Below are 27875 nucleotides of genomic sequence, written 5' to 3' on the forward strand. Positions count from 1 at the left end.
GGAGACCACCAATTCTGAGGGGAAAGTCTCAGTAAAGAGCAAGTATCCTTCTTCATGTCAACAAGAGTCACCAACCTCTCAAGCGGCCCCCCCAGGCCCTGCAGCCGGCACCAAGGTCAGGCAGCTGCAGCGAGGCCGCGGATCGCGCGCAAAGCCACACTCACGTAATGATTCGTCGTCCGCGTCTCCCTCATCCTTCCCCAAAGCCCCAGAAGTCTTCTTGGTTTAAAGCAAGACACTTACCTTCCCCGTTGGAAGTAAGGTACCGCCTGGCACTAAGCAGATGAACCAGGTATCTTAAAGCTCGTCAACTACTCGACGTCCTGACGTCCTACGTATGGAGGGTAACACTGAACAAAGTGGCGAACAAAGTGCCCCTCCCTAGACACGCGCAGCGAGTTCCAGATGCGTCTTCCAGCAGGGGACCCGGCATCGCCCGGGATGACGGACGGGCTGCGGCCTGCGCTGCACCTGCCGCTCTCGACCTCACCAAGGAAGGAGGACACTTGTGTCCGCACAACCGGTCTCTGAGCGGGTTCGACTAGCAGAGTCCTGAAGTAAGATGAGAACTGGACTCGCTTTGCAAACAGCAAACAGCTGTCCGCAGAGTGCGGAAGTGACGAAAAATCATCCCGAACTGTCACGGCCACAGGCACGGGCTCCGTCCGTTAGGCGTCCGACTCCTGGTTTCGGCTCAGGTGGTGATCTCAGGGTCGTGAGATCGAGTCCTGCATCCGGCTCCGTGCCCAGCATGGAGGCGGCTTGAGAGTCTCCCTCCGTCTCCCTCCACCCCTCCTGCTCGTGCTCGCCCCCTCTAAAATCACCAATCAACCTTTCAAGCATCACTAGTTTTCCACACTTCACTGTATTTCCTCTCCATGTCCTACTATAAAAATGTTAAATCCACAGAAGTCAAAAGAGCGCAATGAATCCCCATACACTTTTCACTCAGATTCACTCCTTGTAATATTTTGTCACAAAACTAACATTTTCTCCGACGTGCCCGTCCTGTCACCGCCCCTCCTTCCCCATCTCCCTCCCCTTCTGTCCCTGCTCCACACCTTCTACACACACATACACACGCACACACGCGCACACACACACACACGCGCACACACACACGACACATCTTGTTGAACCGTCTGGGAACAAAGGAGAACTGGCATTTCACCCCTTCACTGCAGCGTGAATTAAAAACAAGGACACCGTCGTTCATGACCACAGTATCACTGACACACCGACACAGTCTGAGGGTCCTTCATGACCACGGTATCACTGACACACCGACACAGTCGGAGGGTCCTTCATGACCACAGTATCACTGACACACTCACACAGTCTGAGGGTCCTTCATGACCACAGTATCACTGACACACCGACACAGTCTGAGGGTCCTTCATGACCACAGTATCACTGACACACCGACACAGTCTGAGGGTCCTTCATGACCACAGTATCACTGACACACCGACACAGTCTGAGGGTCCTTCATGACCACAGTATCACTGACACACTCACACAGTCTGAGGGTCACTCACTGTCATCCTCTACTACAGTCCAACTTTCACACTTCCAGTTGTCCCCCAATGACCTTTACAGCGCTGCCCTCAACAAGGACTCCGTCAGAACCCCCAATGCTCTCTCCGACGGCCGTGGCGCTTGAGTCTCCTTGACCCGCAACAGCTGTCCCCGTCCCCTCCTCACTGAATCCAGTTTGCTCCGGCCAGGGACCCCAAGTGCTAGGACCGCCACGTGAACTGGCTCACGGTATCAAATCACTCTTTTATAAATAGCTGTAAGATGCTTTAACCCATCTGGGAGAAATGATGGCGTGATCAGGAATGGCTCTAACACTCACAGACTGAAAGCGCTCCACCTTCTCATCTCAACAAGATGCTTGTGAATCCAGAAGAACACGGTCCAAGGGCAGGTGTTCAAATCTTATCTTCAGACTTTCTGAACCTCAGACCTACTGCTTCTGCAACTCTAAGGTATAACTCATTAAATCTAAGAGAATTTTTATAAAAGGTTGGGAAAGGGCTACTCAGCATATTTGAGTCAGACGTAACCCAAAATTAACCAGGTATCTGCTTACTAACTTATTTCCTACTTTGAAATCAGAATCTCAGATATGACCATGCCCAGAAAAATTAGAGTAAAATTTGAAGGAACTATTATTTATTTGATCTGGTAATAACTAAGTTCTCAAAGCAAACCTGGAAAACTACTCAGAACATGACAAAATACTAATGTTGGTATGTACAATTTCTATTGTGCCCTTTGATTTTTAGAAAACTTAGTTCTCCAAGCCAGGAACACACTCTTAGTCAAGGAGGGAGGCCTAGAGACCCTTAGTAATACTAGAAAGTTTGCCATGGCCTTTGGCCAAAATCAATAAAGTTCTGACCTGGCAACTGGCTTTACTACCAGGAGTGGCCATCAGCGGTGGGAGGAAGGAGACCTGCGATCAGCAAGACAACCTCTCCATGCACGCTGGCCTGCTAGCAAGAATTCCAACCAAAAGTCCAGATTATAAAAAACAGTTTGTAGGACTGAATCTAACTTAATTTTTTTTTATTCACTTTATCCTACCAGGTGCTGACGGGTAACAGTGAGCACCCGCAAGGGCCTGCTCTTCCTGAACGTACTTTCAGGGAGAAATGCCAGACCTCCCCACCCGAAAACTCTAAATGCAAAAGTAACCACAGGTACAAGGAGATCTTTCCAGACGGTGGTAAGCGTCAGTAAGGAAACTCTGAGAAAGACCGACAGAGATCAGAGAGGATGACCCTGAAGGGTAAGGTCTGAATCAAGGCAGGATGGAACCCCTCCCCCCAGGTGAGTCCGTGTGGCAGAGAAACCAAGGTCACGTGAACATGTCCGAGAACTAACGGCAGGCCGGGGAAGGTCTCCTGGAGGCCGGGAAGGACAAAGGGACGAAAGCAGGACGGGAGTCACTGGGAACCTCACGGGCCATGAGCAAGCCTTGGGACTTTATTCTCAGTGAACTGAGAAGTCCTAGAGGCTCCTGAGCAGAAGAATGCTAAGATGCGACCTACGTTTCCGCGGATGATACCGGGTGACACAAACGGAATGAAAAGACCGTCACCGCTACGAGAACGTGCTCACGGTGTCTCCACGTCTGCCTAGGCTCGGAGCGATTCCCGGGACCAGTGAGAAGTGAAAGTACAGAAACGGGCCGAATGACGGAGCCAGACAGCTGCCAGCCCTGGCCCCGCGCCGCTCCCGAAGTACACAGACAAGTGTGAGGTACAGGGGAAACACGGCACTCTGTGTACACGCGCCAAGTGCACGCGGCAGCCCGACGGCAAACGAGGAGATACCGGCCGGGGCACAGTAGCAGCCGCCTGCCCCACCCGGGAAAACAAACAAACGAAAGACCATTACAAAACTATCCATGAATGAAAATATTCCCATCTGGGCTCAAGAGTCCAACTGAGAAACTACAGCAACACAGTGGAGGGAAAAAAAAAAAAAATGCTGGGAGATGTGCTTGGTGAGACATCAGATGACCAGCCACAAAGAAGACAGCGGAGCGTCTCAGCACCATCCACATAACAGGGGCCATCGTGGTCCCCAGCGGCTTGCTGTGCAGAACACGCCGGCAGCCTAGGGCGCTGCAGACCTCAGCAGCCCTCACGACAGCTGTGACCCCGAGAGACGGACACGGTCCTGTGCAGCCCCCAGAAGGAGCTGCCCCAGGAAGAGGGGCGCCCCTCACCAACCAGACACACCTGGGACTCCAAAGCTGTGGCTGCTCCACGTGCACCCACACCCCAGGCCGCAGGGCCACAGCCTGTGCACGTGCATCTGGGGAGCTGCTCTGTGTGGGCCAGCAGCCCGGACCCCAGAACTGCTGCTGCTTAAAAAATGTCCACGCTCCATGCTCCAGACCCTGGCTCCGTGGCTGCTCCACAGCGGCCCACAATCAGGCACCAGTGCCCCCGTGGCGACAAAGGCACCTGCAAGCTGACCCGGCACGAGGAATCCACTCAACCAACACACTCCATCGGGGGAAAGGCAAGCAGGAGGTCTCCGGCAGACTTTGCCGTAAGACCCCAAGAGCCCTCACCAGCACTGCAAACACCCGCGGCGTCGGCCGCTGGGGACCCCGCCATCTTCGTCAATGTCGACCTCGGCCGACGAAGCTTCACAGAAACTGCACCACGGAGCCTTCCCCTGAGCCAGATCTGCCACCAGTAAATGAAGACACGTCCTTTAAGGACCAGAAGAGGTAACTGGTCCATCACATGCACCGACGTGAACCGACACATTCTCTGTGACAAACCAAAAACACAAAATTTTTTCATGAAAAGAAATCAAGGAAATGTGACACACCAAAGGAACACAATAATGTTCCTCTCCCTCTGTTAAATAAATAAAATCTTGAAAAATTTTTAAAAAGCACCAGTATGCACTGCCAACAAGAAACCCATTTTAGCTTTAAGAGACCAGAAGTATGGAGAAAGATATTCGATGCAAATGAAACACCAGAGAGCAGGCATAGCTCCGCTTGTACCAGACGACAGGCTTTAACTCAAAAAAATGTAACAAAAGAGAAGATGGTTATATAATGACAGTGGGTTCCAGTTGCCAGGAGGATGTAACAGTTATAAATAAATATGCAGCCAAGAGGGGAGCAAGGACACAGCAAACATGAACAGATCTGAAGGCCTCGACGCATGGCGGCACAGTGTCGGTGGAGCCCACAACACCCAGATTCAACACTGGGCCGGTCATGCTGAAAATGAATAAGAAAATACTAGACTTCAGGGGCATCCGCGTGGCTCAGTGGGTTAAGCCTCTGCCTTCAGCTCAGGTGATGCTCCCAGGGTGCTGGGATCGAGCTCCATGTCGGGTTCTGGTCAGAACCCCTTCTCAGCGAGGGGTCTGCTTCTCTCTCTCCCTCTGCTCTTCCCCAGGCTTGCGCTCGGGCTCTCTCTCTCTCCCTCAAATGAAATCTTAAAAAATATACTAACTTTGGACCAAATGGACCTCTGAGACATGTATAAAATACTCTACCCAACAGCACAGAATACCCACTTTTCTCATACACACAACGAAACTCTTTCTAATAGAGATCTTATGATAGGAAACAAAACGTGTCTTAACAAATTTACAGAAACTGAAATCGTATCAAGTATTTTTTCTACCCATGATGCTATGAAAATAAAAATCAGTAACAGACAGAAGGTGGGAAATCACAAATATGTAGACTCCTGAACAGTCAATGGACCGAAGAAATCGAAAAGTGTATCCTGAGACACACGAAAGTGGAAGCCCAGCAAAGTTTATGAGATGCAGCAAATCAGTTTTAAGAGAGAAGCTTATATATTTTTTAAAGATTTTATTTATTTATTTGACAGACAGAGATCACAAGTAGACAGAGAGGCAGGCACAGAGAGAGGAGGAAGCAGGCTCCCTGCCGAGCAGAGAGCCCGATGCGGGGCTCGATCCCAGGACCCTTGATCATGACCTGAGCCGAAGGCAGAGGCTTAAACCCACTGAGCCACCCAGGCGCCCCAAGAGAGAAGCTTATATTAATGAATGCACACATGAGGAATAAAGACCTCAAATCCTACACACATATTAGGAATAAAGATCTCAAACCTTACTTTACACCCCCAAAGAACTGCAGGAGAAATAAAAAATTAAACCAAAAATTACCAGAAAGAAAGAAAAACAAAGATAAGTGAAGAAATAAAAACAGAGAAAAATAGGAAAGAAGATCAGTGAAACCAAGAGCTGAGTTTGGAAAAGAGAAACAGAACCGACAAATATGCAGCTAGAATAAGTGAGAAAGAGAGATGACTCAAATAAATAAAATTCAGAGGTGAAACAGGAGACTCGTATCACAGAGACTACCATGAACAATTACAAGCCATCAAATGGGCTTAGAAAAATGGATAAGTTCCTAGAAATATATAAATCACCAAAACTAAATCATGAAGAAATAGAAATCTAAGTAGATCTTTAACTACTCAGGAGAGTGAATCAACTAAAAAAAAAAAAAAAAAAAATCAAAATCTAAAACCAAAAGTCCACGTCAAGATGGCTTCGCTGGGGAATTCCAAAACACATGTGAGAAAGCCAACGCTTCTCAAAACTCATCTAAAATACTGAAAAGGAGGGAACACGTCCCACTTTCTTTTTTGTCGTCCACACTATCCTGATTCCAAAGTCAGAGAAGACACTACAAGAAAAGAAAATCACAGACCAATACCCCTGATACGCAAACACCACGAACTTGTGGCATTTTTTCCAGGGACGCAAGGATGATCCACATATACAAATCAATAAACGTGACACACAGTAACAGGATGAAGGACAAAAATCGCACGACCATCTCAACAGATACAGAAAATGCATCTGACAAAACTGAACATCCTATAACAAGAAAGCCTCTGAACACATCAGGTATGGAAGGAATGTCCTTCAACATAATACAGCCACAGCTAACACCATTCTCAAGAGTGAGAAAAACGAAACACTCTTCCACGGAGACTCAAAAACAAGACAGGATGCCCCCTGGTCACTTCTATCTGACATAGTTTTGAAAGTCCTAAGTAGAGCAATTAAGCAAGAAAAAGCTATGAAAGGAATCCAATTAAAAAGGAAAAAGTAAAATTGTGCATCTACAGATGACATGATCTTATATATAAAAAACTGTAAAGACTACATCAAAAAACTAATGACTAATAACAATGAACAGATTCAGCAAAGTTTCAGGACACAAAATCAACAAAAAAATCAGTTCCATTTCACGCTCAACAAACTATTTGGGATAGAAATTAGGAGAGCTATCTCATTCACAATAGCAGGAAAAAAACCAAATAGTTGGAAATAAATTTAACCAAACAAGAGGTCTATAAACCAAAACTGTACCACACTGATAAAAGAAGCTGAAGAAGACACAAATACACACAAAGATATGCCATGTTCTTGGGAGTAAAATAATATTGTGAAGATGTCCAAACTATCGAAAAGTAATCCACAGATTTTACATAATCCCTATTAAAATCCCACTGGCATTTTTTGGAGAAGTAGAAAAAAAAAAATCCTCAGTTTAATACAGAACAATGAAAGGCCCCAGGCAGGGGAACCCTGAGCGAGAAGAGCATAGAGGGGTCACATTTCTGATTTCAACTCTACTGTAAAACTGAATTATTGGCATCAAAAAAAACACCACGACCCACAGAACAAGCTATAGAACTCAGAAATGAATCCATGCATATATAGTCAACTAAACTTTGACAAGGACTGAAAAACTTAAAATGGAAAAAGCATAATCCCTCCATTAATGCTGGGAAACCTAGTTATCCACACGCAGATGGATGAGACCGGAACCCTACCTCACACCACTCGAAAAATCAAAGACTTAAGTGGGAGCGCCGAAACCCTAAAACTCCTATAAAAAAACAAAGAGGGAACGACCCTTAACACTGGTGTTGACAATGACTTTCTTAGATATGACCCCAAAGCAAAGGCCACAAAAGCAAAAACGGACAAGCAGGACTACATCAAAGTCAGCAGCTTCTGCAAAGCAAGGGGAAAAGCAGCAACAAAGGAAGGTCTCGTTTACTTCCTATCACCCCTGATAGGGAGCAGCTACCTAAAATACGGAAGGGCCACATGCAACTCAACGGTAACACACACACACACGCTCGTACACAAACCGTATGATTAAAAGGATCTGAACAGGCAATTTGCCAAAGACACACAACTGGCCAACAGGTACGTTAAAAGGTACCCAATACTGCTAATTAGTGAGGGAAATGCAAATCAAAACCAAAACGAGGTAATCCCTGCACACCTGTTAGGATGATGATTGGCAAAAAGCCTTGAGACGGTCTCTGCTTCACTGTAGATTCTTGTCTCCTTTGTTGACAAGTACGCGACAGTACAGACACGAGCTTATCTCTGGGCCCTCTGTTCCCCGGATCTGTGCGTCCGTTTTGTGCCAGTAAGCGCTGTGCTGATTGCTGTGACCCTGCTGCACGGCCTAAAATCAAGGAGTCGGGCGCCTCAGCTTTGTTCTTTCTCAGGATTGCTTTGGCCACCACTGCCTTTTTGGTTCCATACAAATTTTAGGATTATTTGTTCTCGTTCTGTGAAAAAGGCGTTTGGTATTTTTAGAGGGATCGCACTGGATCTAGAGATGATTTCGGGTATCATGAACAATTTAACAACATCCATTCCTCCGATCCAAGAGCAGCGGCAGTTTTCCATTCCTTAGTGTGCGTCTCGGATTCCTTTACTCTGCACATTACAGTTCTCAGAGGGCTCGGCGTTCACCTTCCTCGGTTAAACTTATTCCTGTTTTTCTGATGTAATTGTAAGTGGATTGTTTTCTGAATTTTTCTTTTTTGGGGGAGGAATAACAGAGCGTGGGGTGGGGAGGGGCGGAGGGAGAGACAGGACTTCAAACAGGCTCCATGCTCAGAGCAGGGCCCCACGGGGGCTCGATCTCACGACCCTGAGATCAGGACTTGAGAAATCACGAGCCAGATGCTCGGCCAACAGAGCCACCCAGGTGCCCCTTAACTTCTCTTTCTGATAGTTCATTATTACTGTACAGGAATTCAACAGATTCCTGTATATTAATTTTGTAACCTGCAGATTCACTGAATTCACTTATTAGTTCTAAAAGTTTTGGGGTAGAGTTTAGGGATCTCTCTATAATAGTACATTTCATCTGTAAACAATGACAGCTTTACTTCTTTTCCAAATCGGATGCCTCTTATGATCTTTCCTTGTCTGACTGCTGTGGTTGGGACTTCCAATACCGTGTCAGATAAAGCCAGTAAGCACGCGTCCTTGTCCTGTTCCTGATTGTAGAGGAAAGGAAAACTGGCCCACTATGTTACATCACATACAAAAATAAACGAAAAGTGAATTAAAAATTTAAATAGAAGACAAGAAACCACAAAACTCATAGAAAAAAATACAGGCAGTAAGCTCGTGGACCCTGGTTTAAGTAATATTCTTTGGCTGTCTCCTAAGGCAAGGGCAACAAAAGTAAAAGTGATAGGACTGCATCAAACTAAAAAACTTCTGCACAGCAAAGAAAACCATCAACAGAACAAAAAGACAACCTACTGAATGGGATTAGACATTTTCAAATGATATAATATGTAAGGGGTTAATATCCAAAATACATACATAACTCACACAACTCACTAAGGGGTTAATACCCAAAATACATAAATACCTCGACGAACTCAGATAAAAAGTCAGGTTAAAATCTGAGAAGAGGACCTGAATAAACATTTCCCCGAAGATGACATGCAGATAAACAAAAGACACATGAAAAGATGCTCCCCATCACTCACCATCAGGAAAGTGCAAATCAGAACCACAAGGAGCTCTCACCTCACGCCTGACAGAACGGCTATTATCGAAAAAATAAAAGACAAGTTGCCAAGGATGCTGAGAGAAGGGAACCTTCCCGCACGGTTGGTGGAACTGTAAGATGGCGCAGCCCCACGAAACACAGTAAGCAGGTATCTCAAAAAATTAAAAACAGATCACCATACGACCCAGTGATTTCACATCTGGGTGTTAACCCAAAGAAAACTAACATACTGATTCAAAAAGAAAAATGCTCCCCCGTGTTTACCGCAGCATTATTTACAACAGCCCCAAGACGGAAGCAACGTAGAGCCCATCAACGGATGACTGGATAAAGACCACACAGACACACACACACACACGCACACACACCCATAAAGAAACAAGTACTGCCACCCATGAAGGCTACGTGACGTATGTCAGACAGAGGAAGAACTGCCGTATGATTTCACTTCTATGTGAAGTCTGAGACACAAACAGAAGAACGAACACAAAACAGGAGGAGACTCACAGATAGAGATGACAATCAGGTGAGTGCTGGGGAGGAAGAAAGACCAGCAAAATGGGGGAAGCGGATTAAAAGACACAAACTTCCAGTTACAAAAAACTGGAGACACAAGGATCCAACGGCAAGCACAGGCGCGGAGCGGCGGATACTGTCACAGTTTTGTCATGGTGACAGGCGGCAGCTAGATTTATCACGGGATCGCGTCCTAACATATACAAATGTTCAGTCACTGTATTGGACGGCTGAAACTAATACAGTATCGTATGTCAACTTCAGGAAGAGCTAGAGCTAACAAATGTGAGGAAACATGTGACGAAAAGGGAACCCTTGTACACGGATGGTGGCAAAAGGAACGTGGAAGCCATTGTGGAAAACAATATGGAGGTTCTCCAAAAAAAATGCAAAATAAAACTACTGTACAAGCCTACAAACCCACCTCTGGATATCTCCTGGAAGGAAGAGAAATCACTGTCTTTTTTATTTTTTTTTTTTTAAGATTATTTATTTATTTATTTATTTATTTAACAGACAGAGACCACAAGTAGGCAGAGGGGCAGGCAGAGAGGGAGGAGGAAGCAGGCTCCCCGCTGAGCAGAGAGCCCGATGCGGGACTCGATTCCCAGGACCCTGAGATCATGACCTGAGCCGAAGGCAGCGGCTTAACCCACTGAGCCGCCCAGGAGCCCCAGAAATCATTGTCTTAAGGAGAAAATGCACACTCCCCGATGCACTGCAGCATTACTTACGAAGCCAAGACGGGGGAACACTGAAGCGTCCGTCCATGGATGAACAAATAAAAGTGACAGGAGACACACGTGCACACACACAGCTGAGTATTACTCAGCCATTAAAAAAGGGACACTCTGTCATTTGCAACGATATTGATGAACCTGGAGGGCACTGAGTCAAGTGAAATAATGCCAGACCAAGAAAGACAAACACCGTATGGTATGACTTACATGCGTTTGGCGGGGGGGGTGGGGGGGGTTACTCAGACAAGTAGAATGACGGTCTCAAGGGTGGGGACAGAGGAAATGGAGAGCTGCTGGTCGAAGGGTACAAACGCCCCGTGGTGAGACGATGAAGGGCTGAGGGTCTAGTGACAGGGTGCCGAGCGTGGTTAGTTACACGCACTACACACCTCAACCCTGCAGGGTGGACACACTAGGCTTCCCGTCTCACACACAGTCGCACACGGTAACTACGTGGGTTACGTCGCCGTGATGATTATGTCATAACATGTACACAGATAAACTCATCCCACGGCACATTTTAGGTATAGATATTTGTCAACTGTAGCTCAATAAATCTGAAAAAATGTACTTGGGGACGTTCTCGAAAGGTTTCAGACACATGGCTGAATGGAGAACAGCGTTATCTTTAGTCCGTCAGTTTCTCTTCTTTATAAAAATGCCAGCAAAATCCTTTCCAAAACCTTCTGTCACCGACTAGCCATTCTTCTTAATCCCCTGCAGACTGTGGTGCCGTGCGGACACCTCACCACAACGGCATGTGACCGGGGTTACCAGCCCTTCCCTCCCACGGCTCCCAGATTACCCATCTGCCAAAGCCCGGGGACAATTAGAGTATTAGAGCAGTGGGGTGGCGAGATTTCCAGAAAGTGCTCTTTGGTGTGATGAAGAATGGAATGGAGCCTGTAATCAACCACGGCAGTTTCCGACAAATTGCCTCCGGAAAGGGAAGGGGTTGCTACAGACCATTCCCTTCAGAGGGACCACACACTACAGGCAGCACAAGGAAAAGTATCTGTCCTCATTTGTATAAAAAAGCAAAGTGAAAATAAGTCTTTCTTGAAAATAATATAGTTCAGTTGAAAAGGCAAAAAGAAATGCATATTCGCTCCTAATGCTACTCTCAGTGACTTTTTTGCTAGAGATAAACATTTACTAAAGATTCTAGATGTTCACAAACATTTAAGAACTCAGATTTGTAAATCTAAAGTTTCCTTTTCAAATCACACCTCTTTAAAAAGAAAATGCTAAAACAACACAATCTGAATCAACATTAGGTCCAAATCCTGTCCATTTTGACCATATTATAGTTCCACATGATAAAAAGACTGACAGTTTAACAGATAAACTCCATAAAATGAAAACTGTGCTGTTTAATGCATCACCGTATTTTATTGTGAAGTGTGTCTGGTTTTTTGCTACATTCCCAGAACCAAGAGGAAGGAAGACTATATCCCCTGAATATACATTTCATACAGACTGAGTAAACGGTGGTGCATAGATCTCTTCAAAAACCCCATTACCGCAGGATATGCAGGTCACCTGTGTTTAATTTTATATTGTCCAAAACTATAGATTTGTTTCCTTTTAATAATATACTGATTTTGCCCAACATTAATAAAACTAATCAACCATACGAACGAAAATGATTTTATCTTCTCCAGAAGTAACAATCTGACAGGAATCAAAAAATTCTCCATTAAGAATCATCGGTTGTTTGACCTACGAAGAGCAGAACATTTTCCGATAGAATGAGCATTCGCACCACATGATCTACGCACACATTAAACATGGCATGTGCTCCTTGGGGTTCTGGAAGACTCCGTGTGCTTCCCTCTGCTGCAATAAAGCGACTCTCCCAGAGGGAAATGGTGAGAAAAAGTAACTCAAGAGAATGAAAAGCTACATCCACCATACTGTGTCCCGTGGCTTTCTCCTTCATGGCAAGAAACAGGGACTCTGTGTAAAAGCTCAACAACAGGGCAATAATTTAGTAGATCATAATGAAAACCCAAAAGAATTCTGACAAGTAGTACACAGAAATATTAGAAAGAATGTTGTAGTAAGCACAAAAAATAAAATATAAAATTTGTAGAGATAGTCATGAAGTGTAAGTGCTGATACTAGAAAGGAATTCGCAAAAACTAAAACTTGTGCCAATGCTAGGATTATAATCACTTTTCTCTTAACTAAGAGAAAAGAAAAATTAGTGCCAAAGGAAGGAAAAGGTTCGAGTCATTACACTACTGGTTTCCTGGGGAGCCTGGGTGGCTCAGTCTGTTAAGCGCCTGCCCTCGGCTCCAGTCATGATCGCAGGGTCCCAGGACTGAGCCAGCATCAGGCATCAACCCTGAGTCCGGCTCCCTGCCTAGCCTTCTCCCTCTGCCCCTCACCTCGCTTGTGCTCAATCTCATTCTCTGTGTCTCTCTCAAATAAATAAAATCTTAAACACACACACACATACACACACACACCAAAAAAACCCATGAATGGTTTCCAGCGAAGGTCTACACTTTCGGCCACTAGTGCCAAAGTGTGATTCGAGGCTGACCGCCCTCAGCTGCCGATGGAAGAGGCTGGACTAAATAGCTCCTGGGCTCCACAATCCACTAGAGAATCTAGCTGAATATTAAAGTCTTCCCTTGTTTCTTGCTGAATGACAGTCAGTATAATGAAGCTCTCAAAACTCTACCAAGAACGAACTCAGTACAGTTCCCAAATTATAGCCCTTCTAATTCCCTCTGAAGCCTTTCATCTCTGTCAAGAACATAGCACAGCTGAGTCCTCCACTGGGTCAGGAAACGGCCCACCACTGGGTCATCCCACGCCAAGACCTAGGCTTTGTCTCCGACAACTTGTTTGGTTCAGTGCGTGAGTACAAGCGGCTGAACAGAAGCAAACTCATTCACGTAATTTTTCTTCATTTTACCTGTGGGGGATGGATTCCCATAGGTAAGTGTTGCCTTGCTTTTGTCTTTTGTTTTTCTCTCAGACTCACACATGCATACGCCAGAGGCCCCGAAAAATAATCCACATTTTTACGGGCAGCCTGGAGCAGGAGGGAGAGAAGAAAGGAAAAAGAAAAAGAAAGGGGTGGAGGGGGGAGCACACAAAGCCTGCCTTGTTCTTGTCATCGCTCTTAGACAAATTCTCCATTAGAGAAAGCCACAGCCGAGGATTTTACGGCGGTGTTAAACACTGCTCACGTCCCCTGAGAGGGAAGGCATGCACTCCCTTCAGCATTCACTGCGCCAAGCGACTCAGCTTTCCTGAAAGATAATCTAAGAGCAGCCACAAAGGAAAAGCGCGGACCATGGCACTGGCACGCAGATGCTTATACACCCGTGTCTTCCCGCCCCAGGAAAGAAAGCCAACCAAAATGTTCCTGGGACCCATTCTCATAAGGCCTGGTATTCTGTCCTCACACAAAGCAGAGACCTAATATCCTCTGACTACATCAATAAATTAATTCAGATGAAACTGTGTTTCCGTGCTGTAGACAGTGCACCAGAGAAGACCGGATTTCTCGTCCTCAAGGAACGCATAAGATGAACTGAAAACAAGACACACAGAAATACGCCAGATTAACGAGAGCAGGTAGCTAAGCAGAATTAAAACAAAACCTCGTGATTAGCGAACTAAAAGAAAGTAAAACACACTAAGTGCGAATGCAATTACCAAGGAGGACTGAGAATAGACATTTCCAGATGTGCACATACCAAGTGGTAAGACAGGAACATACGTATCTCTTGATGAATCCAAGTCACATCAGTCTATTAAGGACAGACTACGGATTTAATGTCTACTAGAATGTCTTATGAGGAGGAAACAGTGTTTATTAATACCTGAAATTCAGTCTTAAGCTTTCCCACAGTTTATTCACAAATCCAATATGAAGTGTATTTCAAGACAAGTGACACTCGAAGTCCGGGCTCAGTTCAAGACTGCTCAGGGTGACGGTGTGTAAGTGGGCGCACGCGTACCATTCAGATGGTTACGACTGAGGATAGAACCACAGGCAAGAAGCAGGTCTCACTCTTGAGCTAACAGTGATGATACTGACTGTGTCTGTACGCACTCAGTAGTGCCAACAGACATTCATTAACCCAAAGTCCTGAATAAGGAATTAAACATGAAATAAGAAACAAAATCTGCACTTAATATATTCACTTACAGACTAAAAATGAAACACATCCCACACCCTCTTATAGGTGAATATTAACTGACCTAAAACCAAGCAAACCATATATCTTTTACAACAAATGATCTTTTGAGGTGGCTGGGTGGCTCAGTGGGTTAAGCCTCTACTTTCAGCTCAGGTCATGATCCCCGGGTCCTGGGATAGAGCCCTGCATCGGGCTCCGTGCTCAGCAGGGAGCCTGTTTCTTCTTCTTGCTCTGACCTTCCTCCCTGCTCTCTCTCTCTCACTCAAATAAATAAAATCTTTTAAATAAATAAATAAAAATGATCTCTTAACTGACTTTCACTCAACACGAGCTACATGGACTGTAGGCCTCATCGCCTTTGTAAAACACTCTGAACAATTCACAGCCAATGAACGCTGTGCATCATACAATCACTGAAAGTAAACTGTTGCAAAATCTGTTGATGCTGGTTTTGTTTATTATTTAATTAAATACCGTGTAAACCAAAGAGGAGTGTAAAATGAAAGTGAGATATTGCTTCCATAAAAATTAAGCCGAATACTATAAACAGAGCTGCTTAAAAAGTAAACTGTTGTCAAGTTAAATGGGAGGCAACCAGGCAGGACTGGGAAGGGAATCTAAAAAGAGTCTTTCCTCATGTTACTCAAGTACATCTAAATCGTACCGACAGTTTTAGGGCACCCTCATAGGCAACCGTGGTCAAAGCACCAGGAATCTGGTTTAGTCCAGAAAGAACAGTTAGAAGACTGATCAGTGGAGCTGTCCTCAAAGTAACCCCCACTGCACACTTCCAAGTCCCAAGGGATCTTAAAAAAACAAAAAAACAAAACATGGTGCCAAGGCTGCACTTTCAGATCGATTTAATCAGAATTTCTAGGTCTGATACCTAAAATCTATTTGTCTTAAAACTCCCCAAATTTTAAAGCTCCCCAATGCACACCCAATGCAAACCTCTGCTCTACACCAAGAAATTAGTGAGAAAAGCATAATCACATGTCTTACTATAAAATAATGTATTTAAATATAAGCTTTTTTCTTTTAATGATTTCAAATTTTAGGTAACTTGTTTTTAATTTATAAACATGCTATGGAACTGATTATGTCAGCTAAGTAGCCTACCAACCACCACCACCAAAAGGAACAGAACCAGATCTAATTTGGCCTAACACAAAAAATAAATGGGACTTGAATGCTTTTTTTTTTCTCACAAAGATCTACAGGTAAGATCTATCACTGACAGCAAAGTGAAGACGCAACATTATTTCTGTACTTTCAGGAAAGTTCTTTTGTCCTCCCTGAATAAATCAGATCGATCCTGTTCTTTCTAGAACATTGCGGAATTCCTCCAACTACGTTACGTGTACATAACAACATTCTAGGAAGGCAGCCGAGGGAACAGTGAGTCTTAAAAACCTGGTGACAGGACAAGGGGAAGGCTGCCGGGACCCTGGTGGGGAAGAGAAGAGAAAAGAGCTTAGCTTTCACGTGCACAGAGCAAACACCTCCCACTGAGGAAGCTGAATCCATTAATTCTCTCGTTTATACTTGCAAAACCACACAATAAGCAACTGTAATACAGTTATTCCAAGTGCTCTCAAACAAGGTCAGAAAAGGGCGAACATGTGATCTGAAGAACAAAGCCAATAGATGAACGTTTATCCCCCTTTAAGCCATCTTCCGTTGCGACGGTACAGCAGCCAGCCTTTTAACAAGGAGCTAGGACAGCCTACTGAAAAGGACGCCTACCGCACTCAGGGCCACACAGGGTGACAATGCTCGATGAAGTCGCATCTGATGTCCTGTGTACTTTTCATTACCATCTGACTACCGCGGGCTGAGGTCCTCCTCTCATTCCAATAAGGCAACCTGGAATTGGGCTTCTGATTCACATGAGCTGTATCTTCTCCTCCAGAGCACACTGGTAAAACACCGTCTTCAAATTCACCGTCTGAAACAGGGTTTCCATTACTTCCTCATACTTACTCAAACAGAATGGCCGAATTTGAAATCCTTCCATTGCAAACGAAGCCCTTGGCACTTCTGAGCAGTTGCTTGTCCTTCAGGGTTTTTACTTGAGCTGTCAAAACTATGAGCAGTCTTCCCAGTGAAATGAGTCCACTCTAAGCTTGCAGCAAAATTTATCATGTAGCCTAATGTAAGGAACGAGTTCTTCTGGTCTCAAAGAGAAGAGTGAGAGCGGAAGAAACAAGGTTCTGCCGTGTCCAAACTCGACGGCCTAGCAGCTGAGAATAAGGCGATTCCCAGTCCCTGCTCCCCATAGCCCCTTCCACGCTTCACACTCCTTTCAAATTTCAAAACTAGTTTTCTGATACAAATTTAGTGCTTCACTCTAACAGAAGAAACCAATAAAATTCTAGAAAACACTAAAAGTTTAGGTACAGTCACCATGATTTTGCGAATTTCCAAACACAAGACACAAACAGATTTCAAATTAACTCTGAAGTTAAGGACAGAGTTACGGAACACACTTTAAACTCACAGACAGATGCATAAGGTTCCGAGGAGGGCAGCCAATGGGGTCAAATAGTATCTATAATAATGTCAGAGCAGTTACTCAAAACACCTCTTTCCAAAGAAACCAACAAGTGTGTTCATTGTCCCCCACCCAACGCAACACCTCATTGACAAATGTTTCAAGAAGCAACACCCATCACTTCCTACCCTAGGCTCTTTCTGTCTAAGATAGCGACCAGTTTTTAACAAAACAAGAATTAATGATTCCAATTGTATTACTAAAATGCTTTGTCAGAATTGCTTGGGAAAAGAAAAATACAGCCAAGATGACGATGATTTTTAGGCATCTGTATCTTGACGGAAGGGTTGAAGAGGGGGAAGATGCAGATGTGTGTTACTGGTAATATAACCTGTACAATGGAAATGTGTGTTACTGGTAATACAACTTGTACAAAGGAAATGTGTGTTACTGGTAATACAACTTGTACAATGGCAATGTGTGTTACTGGTAATACAACTTGTACAAAGGAAATGTGTGTTACTGGTAATACAACTTGTACAATGGAAATGTGTGTTACTGGTAATACAACTTGTACAAAGGAAATGTGTGTTACTGGTAATACAACTTGTACAAAGGAAATGTGTGTTACTGGTAATACAACTTGTACAAAGGAAAACCTGCAGTGCAGCTGCTTCTAGCGAAGACGAGCGAAGTACGAGGACATTTCAAGTACAAGTGGGAGAAACACAGAGAAGATAATAAAACAGCTATCACACTCTTTCGAGCACCCACCACCAGGTCCTACGTAACGCAAGCACTTAAGAATGTTATGGCAATCACTTTTTATTTATTTTTTAATTTAATCACTTTTTACAAAGCATGTCCGGGGACTTTCACTTCTAGGACCATGAAAGAGACGTACTTTTCCCGTTACTCACACAACGTGCAACTCAAAACCCTGGACGTTGCAGATGAGGAGATATATATCGATGTTCTGAGAAGTTAAGAGAAGGCAGACCAGTTAGAAAGCTGGGGAGCCAAAAAAGGAGATGGGGGGGGGTTCCGAGGATTTTTGTTTTCAGTGTTGATTGTTGCCTCAAATATCCCAAACCATGAAGGCAGAACAAACCCAAAACACCAACAGCAGATACAGAAAAGGCCCCAAGTGAAGTTAGCTCTCTTTAGACAAAGGACCAGAAATGTGTCAAACCAGTAACACAAACAACTTTTGGACAAACACCAGAGAAGAACCTGGCACACACCCACTTCGCCATCAGCAAAGCTGAGTGGGAAGCCTACACGCCCACCCACCCCCCAGGCTTCCCCGAGTTACGGGGTCTCCACTGCTTGCTGCTATCAGAGAAGCCAGAGTCCAGATTCTGACCCTTCCACTCTGCCAGCCGGAAAAGGGCTCCTCCCTCTTCTCCACAGCAGTGGAGACCACTTGAGAAGCCTACATCCTCAAGGGACAGTAAAGACGTGCCTCCTACTTCTCCCCACTGGGGGGGTGTAAGGAAAGCCACCGTGAGAGTCGCTGCCGAGAGGCCCGGAGACCGCCCTGCTCCCCGTGGTGTCAGGGCAGGCCTCGAGGGCAGCGGTAAGGAGACATCACTCCCCCTCTCTAGCTGAGGGTGGGATCAGCTGAGGCTTGGAACTCTACTCAGCACGACCTAGGAGGGCCTCTCCCCTTCACTGAAAACCTGAGGTCAAGCTGGAAACCAGGACTTCCATCTCAGCGGGGTAACACCATTCTCTTGCCCGAGAGCCATCAGAAAAGTCCAACTTAAACCAGAATGTTTAGATAAGATCCATAGTCTCAAGACAGAATACAGGCACACCTAGTTTTATTGTGTTTCACTTTACTACACTGTTAACAGACCGAAGGTCTGTGGCAACCCTGAGTCAGGCAAATCTATCGACACCAGTTTTCCGAAGCATTTGCTCAATCATGTCACTGTGTCAGATTTTGGTAATTCTTGCAATATAGCTTTTTCATTATTATCAGTTTTGTCATGGTGACGATCATTGATTATGACTCACTGAAAACACAGAAGATGATTAGCATATTTTAACCATAAACTATTTTTAAGGTAGGTATCCAATTTTTTTTTAGATGTGATGCTTCTCCATGCTTACTAGATGACAGTGTAGTAAAGATGCAACTTTTATACGCACTGGGAAACCAAAAAAACTCATTTGAGTTGCTTTATTGTAATATTTTCCTCATTGTCGGGGTCTGGAACAGAATGTGTGCTATCTCCGAGGTATGCCTATACTCAAAAAAATATCCAGGTATCCATCAATATCACTCCTTGGATCAAGAACCCGAAAACTCTCAAGCTGAATGAAAAAAGGCAACTGACAGACACCAACACTGAGATAACAGACATGTTAGAATTATCTGACAAAGATTTTGAAGTGCCTACCATAAAAATGCTTCAGCCAAGAATTACAAAGATGCTTGAAACCAAAGAAAAAATAGAAAATCCACAGCAAAGAAGTCTCAGCCAAGAAACAGAAGACATAAAAAGAAAGACCAAGAGAAAATTTAAGAACTCAAAACCACAATATTCAAGAGCAAAAAATAAGAACTCAAAAACTATAAAAAATTGGTGAAAGAAATTAAAGAAGATACTAACAAATGTAAAGACATCAATGTTTACAGAACACTTAGTATTGTTAAGATTTGCATTCTGCCCAAAGAGATCTACAGATTCAAAGCAATTCCTATCAGAATAAAAACTGCCTGTCAGGGAATAGCGGAAAGAGACAAATTTATCCTAAAATTTATATGGAATCTCAAGGGACTCCATAGCCAAAGCAATTTTGAAAGAAATACAACAAATTTGGAAGACTGACACTTTCTGATTTCAAAACTTATTACAGTAACAGAAACCATAAGGTACCAGCGTAAAGACAAACCGACCCATGGAACAACGTAGAAAGCCCAGAAACAAGCCCTTGTGTATATGGACAAATGATCTCTGACAGGGGTGCCGAGACCACTCAGTGGGAAAAAGACCATCCCTCCGACAAATTGTGCTGAGAGAACTGGATATCCACATGAAAAAGAATGAAACCGGCCTGTTATTATACACCGTAGACAAACATTAACTCAAAATGAATTAAAGGCCTAGGCATTAAACCCTAAAACTATAAAATTCCTAGAAAAAAATATAAGGGAAAAGCTTCATGACACTGGATCTGAGAATGATTTCTCATACCAGGTGCACAGAAAGCAGAAGGAAAAACCAAATTTGATGGGGCTACATCAAACTGGAAAGCTTCTGCATATCACAGAACACAATCAACAGAGCAAAAGGGTAACTTATTAAATAGCATAAAATGTATGCAAATCAGCGGTTAAGGTCCAGAATATACAAAGAACTCCTACAACTCAACAACAGCAATAAAGATTACATAACCTAATGCGCAGTTCTCCAAAGAGATATACAAGTAAACGGCCGAAAACATAGCTCTCTGTGTCAAATAAATAAATACAATCTTTTAAAAAAATTTTTTTTAAATGAGGCTAGGTACCAACCTAATTAAAGAGATAACTCGGGGCACCTGGGTGGCTCAGTGGGTTAAGGGACTGACTCCTGATTTCGGCTCAGGCCATGACCTCAGGGTCCTGAGATGGAGTCCCGCATCAGGCTCCAAGCTTAGCACAGAGTCCGCTTGGGATTCGATCTCTCCCTCTCCCTCTGCACCTCCTGCTGCCTGATATAAACAAACAAACAAAATCTTGAAAAAGAGCTAATTCATTAGTAATTTAAATGGAAAAATTACAGAAAAGTGTGCATGCGTACATGGTGCTGGTAAAAGAAGTTTCACTGTACACACACATACACACAGACACACACACATACACACAGACACATCTTATTTTTAGATATAGATATTCTTAAATTTTAGAAAGGGGTCACAATCCTGACGATCATGGGAAAGTAATATTTTCCTGTTGCCAATGATTTTAACAATGCATTATGTGAATTTCTTAATTTTTCTTGCTCACTAAGACTGATAAAATCATTTTTTCTTATACGTAAAACTAAGAAATGACTGGCCTTTAAACCTATCACACAATGTATTTTCTTATAATTGTGGACAAACGTCACAGATGAAATATCTTTGCAACAATTACAAGTTTATATCAAATCATTTGGTCAGTATTTGGAAGATTTCTTCTTGCCTCCTTTAAAAAATACTGGAAGAAATTTCAAATTAACAGCCCTGTAAAAAGAGCCACTTTTCGGAATAATGTGGAAAAGAAGGGTTTAAATCTGTCTTAAATTTTAAGCATCCCTGTCCCTTGGTTTACACTAAAGATTTTTATCTCTCCAGATGAAACTAAACTCATCTTGATGAGTTCTGGGGAGGAGGAAAAAAAAAAAAAACAACCAAAAAACCTCCAATGTAAGTTTAAAAAAAAATAATCATTGGGAAGGAACAAAAGAACAAAAGTTGCACTGAGAACTGCAGAGATCTAGAGCACCATAAGCATGTCAAAAACAAGACAGATTTTTCTGTTCCTCTCCCCCCCCCCCATCCCTCATAAAAGCAAGACAGTCTTCAATCAGCTACGGAGCCTTACATTAAGCTTTAGGATACACACGTGTCTCGCTGTAAGAACGCATCCTCCCTTGTCTGGTCGGTAAAGGAGTGGTCGTATGGTCGTGCAGATGAAGCAATTAATTTAATGCCCCCACCTTTTCCTTTTATGAAGATCATTCCTTTAAGTGTTTTCCCTCTTTTTAACATCACTTCACCGGGAGCTTCACATTTCTAGGGTAAGACATTCACGGGGAAAGGAAACGGTTCAGGACGTAGAATACAGTTTTATCCAAACCCGTAACAGTCGTGACGGAGAACAGGCTGCTCCGAGGAAAGTGATCCACTGGGGAAGAGTAGATCCTAAACCAAAATGCTACCTTTCCTGATTCTAGTATTTTAGTTATCATTTTAAAAGTTAACAATGTAAATGGTGTAAAATGAAGGACGGGGTCTGGGTGGCTCAGTCGGCTGTGCGTCTGACTCTTGAGCTCAGCTCGGGTCACGATCTCAGGGTTGTGAGTTCAAGCCCCACACTGAGCTCCGTGCTGGGCGTGGAGTCTACTTAAAGAAAATAAATAAAAAACAAAATGCGGGATGGCTCTTTTTAAGTAAAAATCCTATACATTTTGATTAATATACACATACATGGGTAAAGAACAAGTAATTTTGCTGTCATGAAAGTACAGCAGAAACAGATCCATTCGGGGGAAAGTGGGAAGATGAGCTCTTCGCATACTACCTTAGTTTCTCAACTACAGGAATGGAGGAGGGCTTTTTCAGCATGCTTGTGCTTATAATTGTAAGAAGTAGGATTAGAGTCATCACAATTCCCGTCTTGCTACCTCACGGCTCCCTTCTGCAGGGTCTCAGCTCATCCTACAGTCAGGATGTCGATACTGTCAACAAGCAGATCCAGGAAGAAAGGATTTCCAAAAGGAGGCATTTTAGGTTGCCCCCTGGAAACCTCATTCCTAACCCGACACATTCCCAACACAGTGACACTGAGGAATCCAGAACCAAAACAGTGGTCATCGCCCCCCAGGAAGTGCAAATACTTCTTCCCCCACAAGCCTCCGAATGATATATTAAAACACTAATATCGAACGCTAATATCGAATCCCAGATGCAACCCCAACTCAGCCTTCCCTGAAATGTAACCCCAGCCCCGCAGCGGACAGTGGAGAGACAGCCTCATATTCCGTCTGTCAAGACAATGGGGACTTTCCTATAACCCAAACCCGCAAAGCCCTTCTATATCCAAGAATGAGTCAAGGGAGCCACGGAAAGGAAACACACAAAACCCTGCCTAGGCAAACTGTAGGTGACGGGAAGCGGTCGTCCGTTTGTCTCGGGACAGAACCCACATCAAGTTTCCTAACCAACACTCCTCCTGGAAACTGTTCTGGCCGGAGCAGCACCGCCTGGCTTTCCTGCCGGCGCGGCTTCATTATTCCCTTCTCCGGATTCTGAACAACGCTGCTGGGCCCAGGTCTGAAGACGCTTTCCGCGAGGCCGGTGGCAATGTCAGGCTGTCAGCACAGAGCCTGCGTTTCAGCCAAGACCCGGGAAGCCGGAGGAAACACCCACAAACACAACTCCTGGGCTCATCCGCTTCCCTCGGAAGCCAGAGGAGCCCGGCCCCGGGGCAGGCGGGAGGAGGTGGCAGGTTTCCCCTGGGGAAGGAGACAGACCCACTTACCTTCTCTGCGTCCTTGAACTTAACATAGAACCAGCTTGACTTGATCATTGTCTCACCTCCTGCCCTCGGAGAAAATGAAGATGGAAAAAATAAAAAGGAAAAGAAAACCAAACCAAACCGTCTGATGCTGAAGAAAAAGCGGTGTCTCGGGCACAGGCTTCCAAGGGACGCGGCTGTTTCAGAGGCAGGGGGAGCAGAGCCCAGGGAGCCCGGCAAACGGCTGTTTCGGACCTGGCCTCCCGCCCGCACACCTCCCCTGGGCGCCTACAGCACCTCGGGCTCCTGCGCTGGAAGCCGCCGGCAGGACCGCCTCTCCGGCTGCCAGCTCGGCCCTCCGTCCCGCTCACTCCCTCCGCGGGGCTCTCCTGGCCGACTGACAAGAGAATTCCTCACATGGGCTCCAGAGGCCTCCCTCACCAATGGCACAGGTCAGTGAAGCAGGAGGCAGGCCCTTGGCCCTCCCAGAACCTCCCAGAAGGCCAAGCTCCGCCTCCGCCCGGGCCCCCACGGGGATGAGGGCTGAATCCCAGCACCTGGGAGCACACATCACACCTGGCCAAAAGTCACTGGACAAGAGCCTGTGTCCCCATAAAGGAGGCTGCCACGGCGTTAACCCCACGATCCCTAAGGCACCATCTGGGAGTGACCTTTCTCCACGCCTACGGACGATTTCAACACTAACAACAGTCCAGTGTCCTCAGCACAGAGGGAGTAAGAATCCGTCTGAAACGCTCCAGCTGAAACACCTCCCGACCTCTCTGGGCTCTCCCTGGCCATCCCCTTCCCTTCCACGGCTGCCAGCACAGCTCCCGGTGCTCAGCCTCGGGAACCAACAGCTTCAAGAGTGACTGGCACTTCCAGCTTACAGCTTTTTCCCCCCAGAAATGGAAAGGCAGTGTTGTATTTTTGTTTTACTACGATTAACCCACTGAACTTTTCAAGAGTTCAAGGAAAACAACGTGGAACAGAATCGTAGCACCTCCTTTACCAGATGCAAGAAACAGAGGAAATGGAGAATGGGGGGCAGGAACCCTGGAGCGGGGCTCGGCCGGTGCCCCCCGCCCTCCCACGCGCCCCCACATCCCCCGTGCTGGGGCTAGTGCACTCCCCGAGTCAGGCACGAGGCGCGCCGCCAGCCCCAGAGCATTTAGCAGTCTGTCAGCACGTCCCTACCCCCAGGGAATAAACAGGGACTTGCTCAGTAGGAATAACTAAGCTTCACCCGCACTTCCAGCACGTTCTCTAGAGCGCGGCACGCCCCCTCGCCGCAGAGGGAAGCGGGGTCTGCGTTTCCATCAGGAGCCTCCACCCTGGTCCCAGAGAAACTCCGAGCTACCTCAGTCCCTTCCCTGCACCTTCGGCACGCGGTGCCCGCCTCCCTGGAGCACCTTTCCGTCCCCACTGCATCGCCCAGTCCTGTTCTCCCGCTGGACCAGCACTTCGCGGCCCCCCAGTCTGGGTCACGTGCACCTGTCACATGCCTAACTTCTCCCCCGCCCCGCCCCGGGGAGCACTTCTCACACAAGCTTCTTTTTGTCCATCTGCGCCCCTGCCTCGCCTTCTGACGCAGCGGCGCCCCCGGTCAAGTCCCAGCCTCCCTCGGTCGTGCTCACCGCCGGGGACTCGGGCCCGTGCCTGCACACAGCTGATGCTCAGTCGGTGTCTGATGGACGGCACGGGGGACGCAACGTGGGGCCACCTGGCACGGACGGGGCTGAGACAGGGCGTTACAGGCCTCGGCACATTTTTTTTTAGCACAGTAAGCTCCTGATACACGTCTGCCAAGGTTGCCGCCGTCAGTGGGGGAGGACGGAACTGCGGCCAAGGGGACAGAGCAGCTCGGTAAACGCACCGATGGGCAACCCTGAGAAGCCTTCGGAGACGGAGGCCGCTGTACGGTCTGGACAACGTCCCGTGACCTACGCGAACTAGAACCCCGGTCCGACCGAGCCCCGGTTCTCTGGAGTGGAGCACGGGAGCTCAGCAGGGGCACAGCGCTCACAGCTCCTGAAGGAAGCGGCAGGAGGACAAGAGCTTCCAGGAGCTGTGCGCGCCGGTGAGACAGGCAGGGAGGCCCCATTTAGCGAGAAGGGGAAGCGTACGGGGTCTCACTGGACACAGGGAATGGGGAGGGAAGGAAGGCGCCGACCTCGGACCAACTGGACCTACACACGTGACGGCAAGACCTCCTGTGTTCAGCGACAAGACTACGGGAGACTGGCTCCTTCCGAGCGCACTTGCTTATGCTGTTCCCCGTTTCCATAATCTCAATGCTCTCGCAGAAGAGGACACGTAAGATAACGTACGATTCCCAACACCTAGAATCTGGAAATCAAGCATTTCGACGCACGGGCAGGCGGAGTGAATCCCTACAAGCTCATGGAAAGCAACAGTGCCTAACGTTCAGCATGGGGCCCCCCTTTCATTAAAAAGAAATAACGAAGTCCCCACCTGGTAACATGCCGAATTTTCGCAGGATTCATTAATTGAAGAAACACAAAATGCAAGAATTTAATAATGTTTTTTAATGAATTTCTATTTTACTAACCATCCCTCCTAGAAACACCTAAACGTAACAGGCACACGAGGACACGCTGCATGTGACCCGTTTGGCGTCCTGATAAAGGCCGTGCCTCCCACGCGGGGGGGGGGGGGACCGGATCGGAAGGCCACACAGAAGAAGGAGCAAAGCCCAGAGAGAGGAAGTGACGTCACCGCGGTCTCGCCAGGGCTGTGGCTGACGAAGCTGCGACTCGGAGCCTGCCTGGCCCCCGGGCCCAGCCGAGCAGCTTCAGGCTCCCGCACACGGTGCGTTCTGAGAGCTCCGGTAAGGCTACAACTGTGTCACGCACGTCTGGTCACACAGTGCGATCATGGAACAGACAGGATTAGTAACACAGCACAAATCTCCGAGAGTCAAGGGGAGATAAAATAAAACTGCGATTTCTCTTATCCCCTAATTATCTAGTATTTGCATGAATATAAGGCATCACCTCGCCTCACGGGACATCAGAAAGGCGACGAGTGTCATTCGAGATGCAGATGCTTAAAGCACCTCAAAGGGGGAAGGAAGAGAACCGGTAGGGGCAGGGCAAAAAGCCACATCACGAGAGAGAGTAATGCGACCGGCACTGGTCGCCCACGAGAGCTTTACCGACGGGGGACCTCAGTGCCAATCCCGGCCACACCACATGCCGGGTGCCACCGCGGAGTCGTTCTCTCTCTCAGCCTCAAGTTCCGCATCTGTACACCGAGACTCATCAAACCGACCTTAGAATGGGCCCATGTTTGCAGAGCAGTTAACGTAGCTCAAAGTTCCTGACTGAGCTTGATAAACAGTTGAACTTGGCGTCGTCACCTTCCACGACCCCACAGCCTCCCGCCCTCTGCCTAGCAGCCACCGTCCGCTGGAAGCGCAGAGCATCGCCTCTTAGACCTGACGTCGGAACTTCCAGCTGCTGTGACAGCTTTAGCCACACGCTGACGACGTGCAGAGCTGACCTGCCAATAGGAAGGCGCAAAGAAGAGCGGGACGACACCCCCGCTACCCGGCTCCCCGGTGAACGACGTCCGAAACGATGCCGCTCGGGAACGGCGAGGCAGTCGGTCCGACAACAGGAGCGCGTCCTCCGGCAGAAACAGGGCCACTTCTTTAACCTTCGTGTCTCCTGGAGAACTAAAAGTCCGCAAAAACATACACAGAAATATAACCAACTAGCAATTGAGTCCTTTCACGATCTGAAACCATCACCAAGACGGGCTTTCCGCAGCCACTCGTGTTCCTTCCCGGACACAAACGCCTGCTCCTTCCAGCTCCCACCAGCCTTGTTTTGTTGCTTTAAGCAGACGGTTTACTGCTAGACGGGGACGGTCTACGCGCTGGAACTGCTGCGGCTGCACTAGACGGACCCCATTTCCACCGCAGCCGCCCTTGGAACACGCCGCCTCCTCAGGCAGAGATCTGAACGCTTGTTAAAGGAGGCTGAAGGGGCGCCTGGGTGACTCCGTGGGTTAAAGCCTCTGCCTTCGGCTCAGATCATGATCCCAGGGTCCTGGGATCGAGCCCCGCATCGGGCTCTCTGCTCGGCGGGGAGCCTGCTTCCTCCTCTCTCTCTCTCTGCCTGCTGGTAATCTCTGTCTGTCAAATAAATACATAAATAAATCTTTAAAAAAAAAAAAAGGGGGGGTAGGCTGAAGAGGTAGGATGGGCGCTCAAGGACTTGCCCTGTTCTCTGCAAATAGGCCTGGTCGTGGCTCTCACAAAAGCTTCCAAAGGACTCATGACCTGTCTTCCGACCTCCATCTGGGGCGTTTCCTTTGCAGGGAAAGACCCTTCCTCTTTCCT

At 46.5% G+C, this 27875-nt stretch overlaps 1 protein-coding gene across 8 annotated transcripts in view; it reads right to left on the reverse strand.

Moving 5' to 3' along the window:
• The window catches only part of AUTS2 (activator of transcription and developmental regulator AUTS2), a 1068100-nt gene that overhangs the window by 710433 nt on the left and 329792 nt on the right, over positions 1–27875 (reverse strand). The window contains exon 1 of one of the 8 annotated variants that reach the window (XM_004761696.3): positions 23531–24411. The exons of the other annotated variants lie outside the window; for them this stretch is intronic. Within the exon in view, the coding sequence (XP_004761753.1) occupies positions 23531–23578 (48 nt within the window). The 5' untranslated portion in view covers positions 23579–24411. Of the gene's footprint in view, positions 1–23530; positions 24412–27875 lie in introns of those variants that run through there. 8 annotated transcript variants of the gene reach the window in all.

Source organism: Mustela putorius, unplaced genomic scaffold, assembly GCF_011764305.1.
Source record: "Mustela putorius furo isolate JIRA1106 unplaced genomic scaffold, ASM1176430v1.1 tig00000139_pilon_pilon_pilon, whole genome shotgun sequence".
Taxonomy (NCBI): Eukaryota; Metazoa; Chordata; class Mammalia; order Carnivora; family Mustelidae; genus Mustela; species Mustela putorius.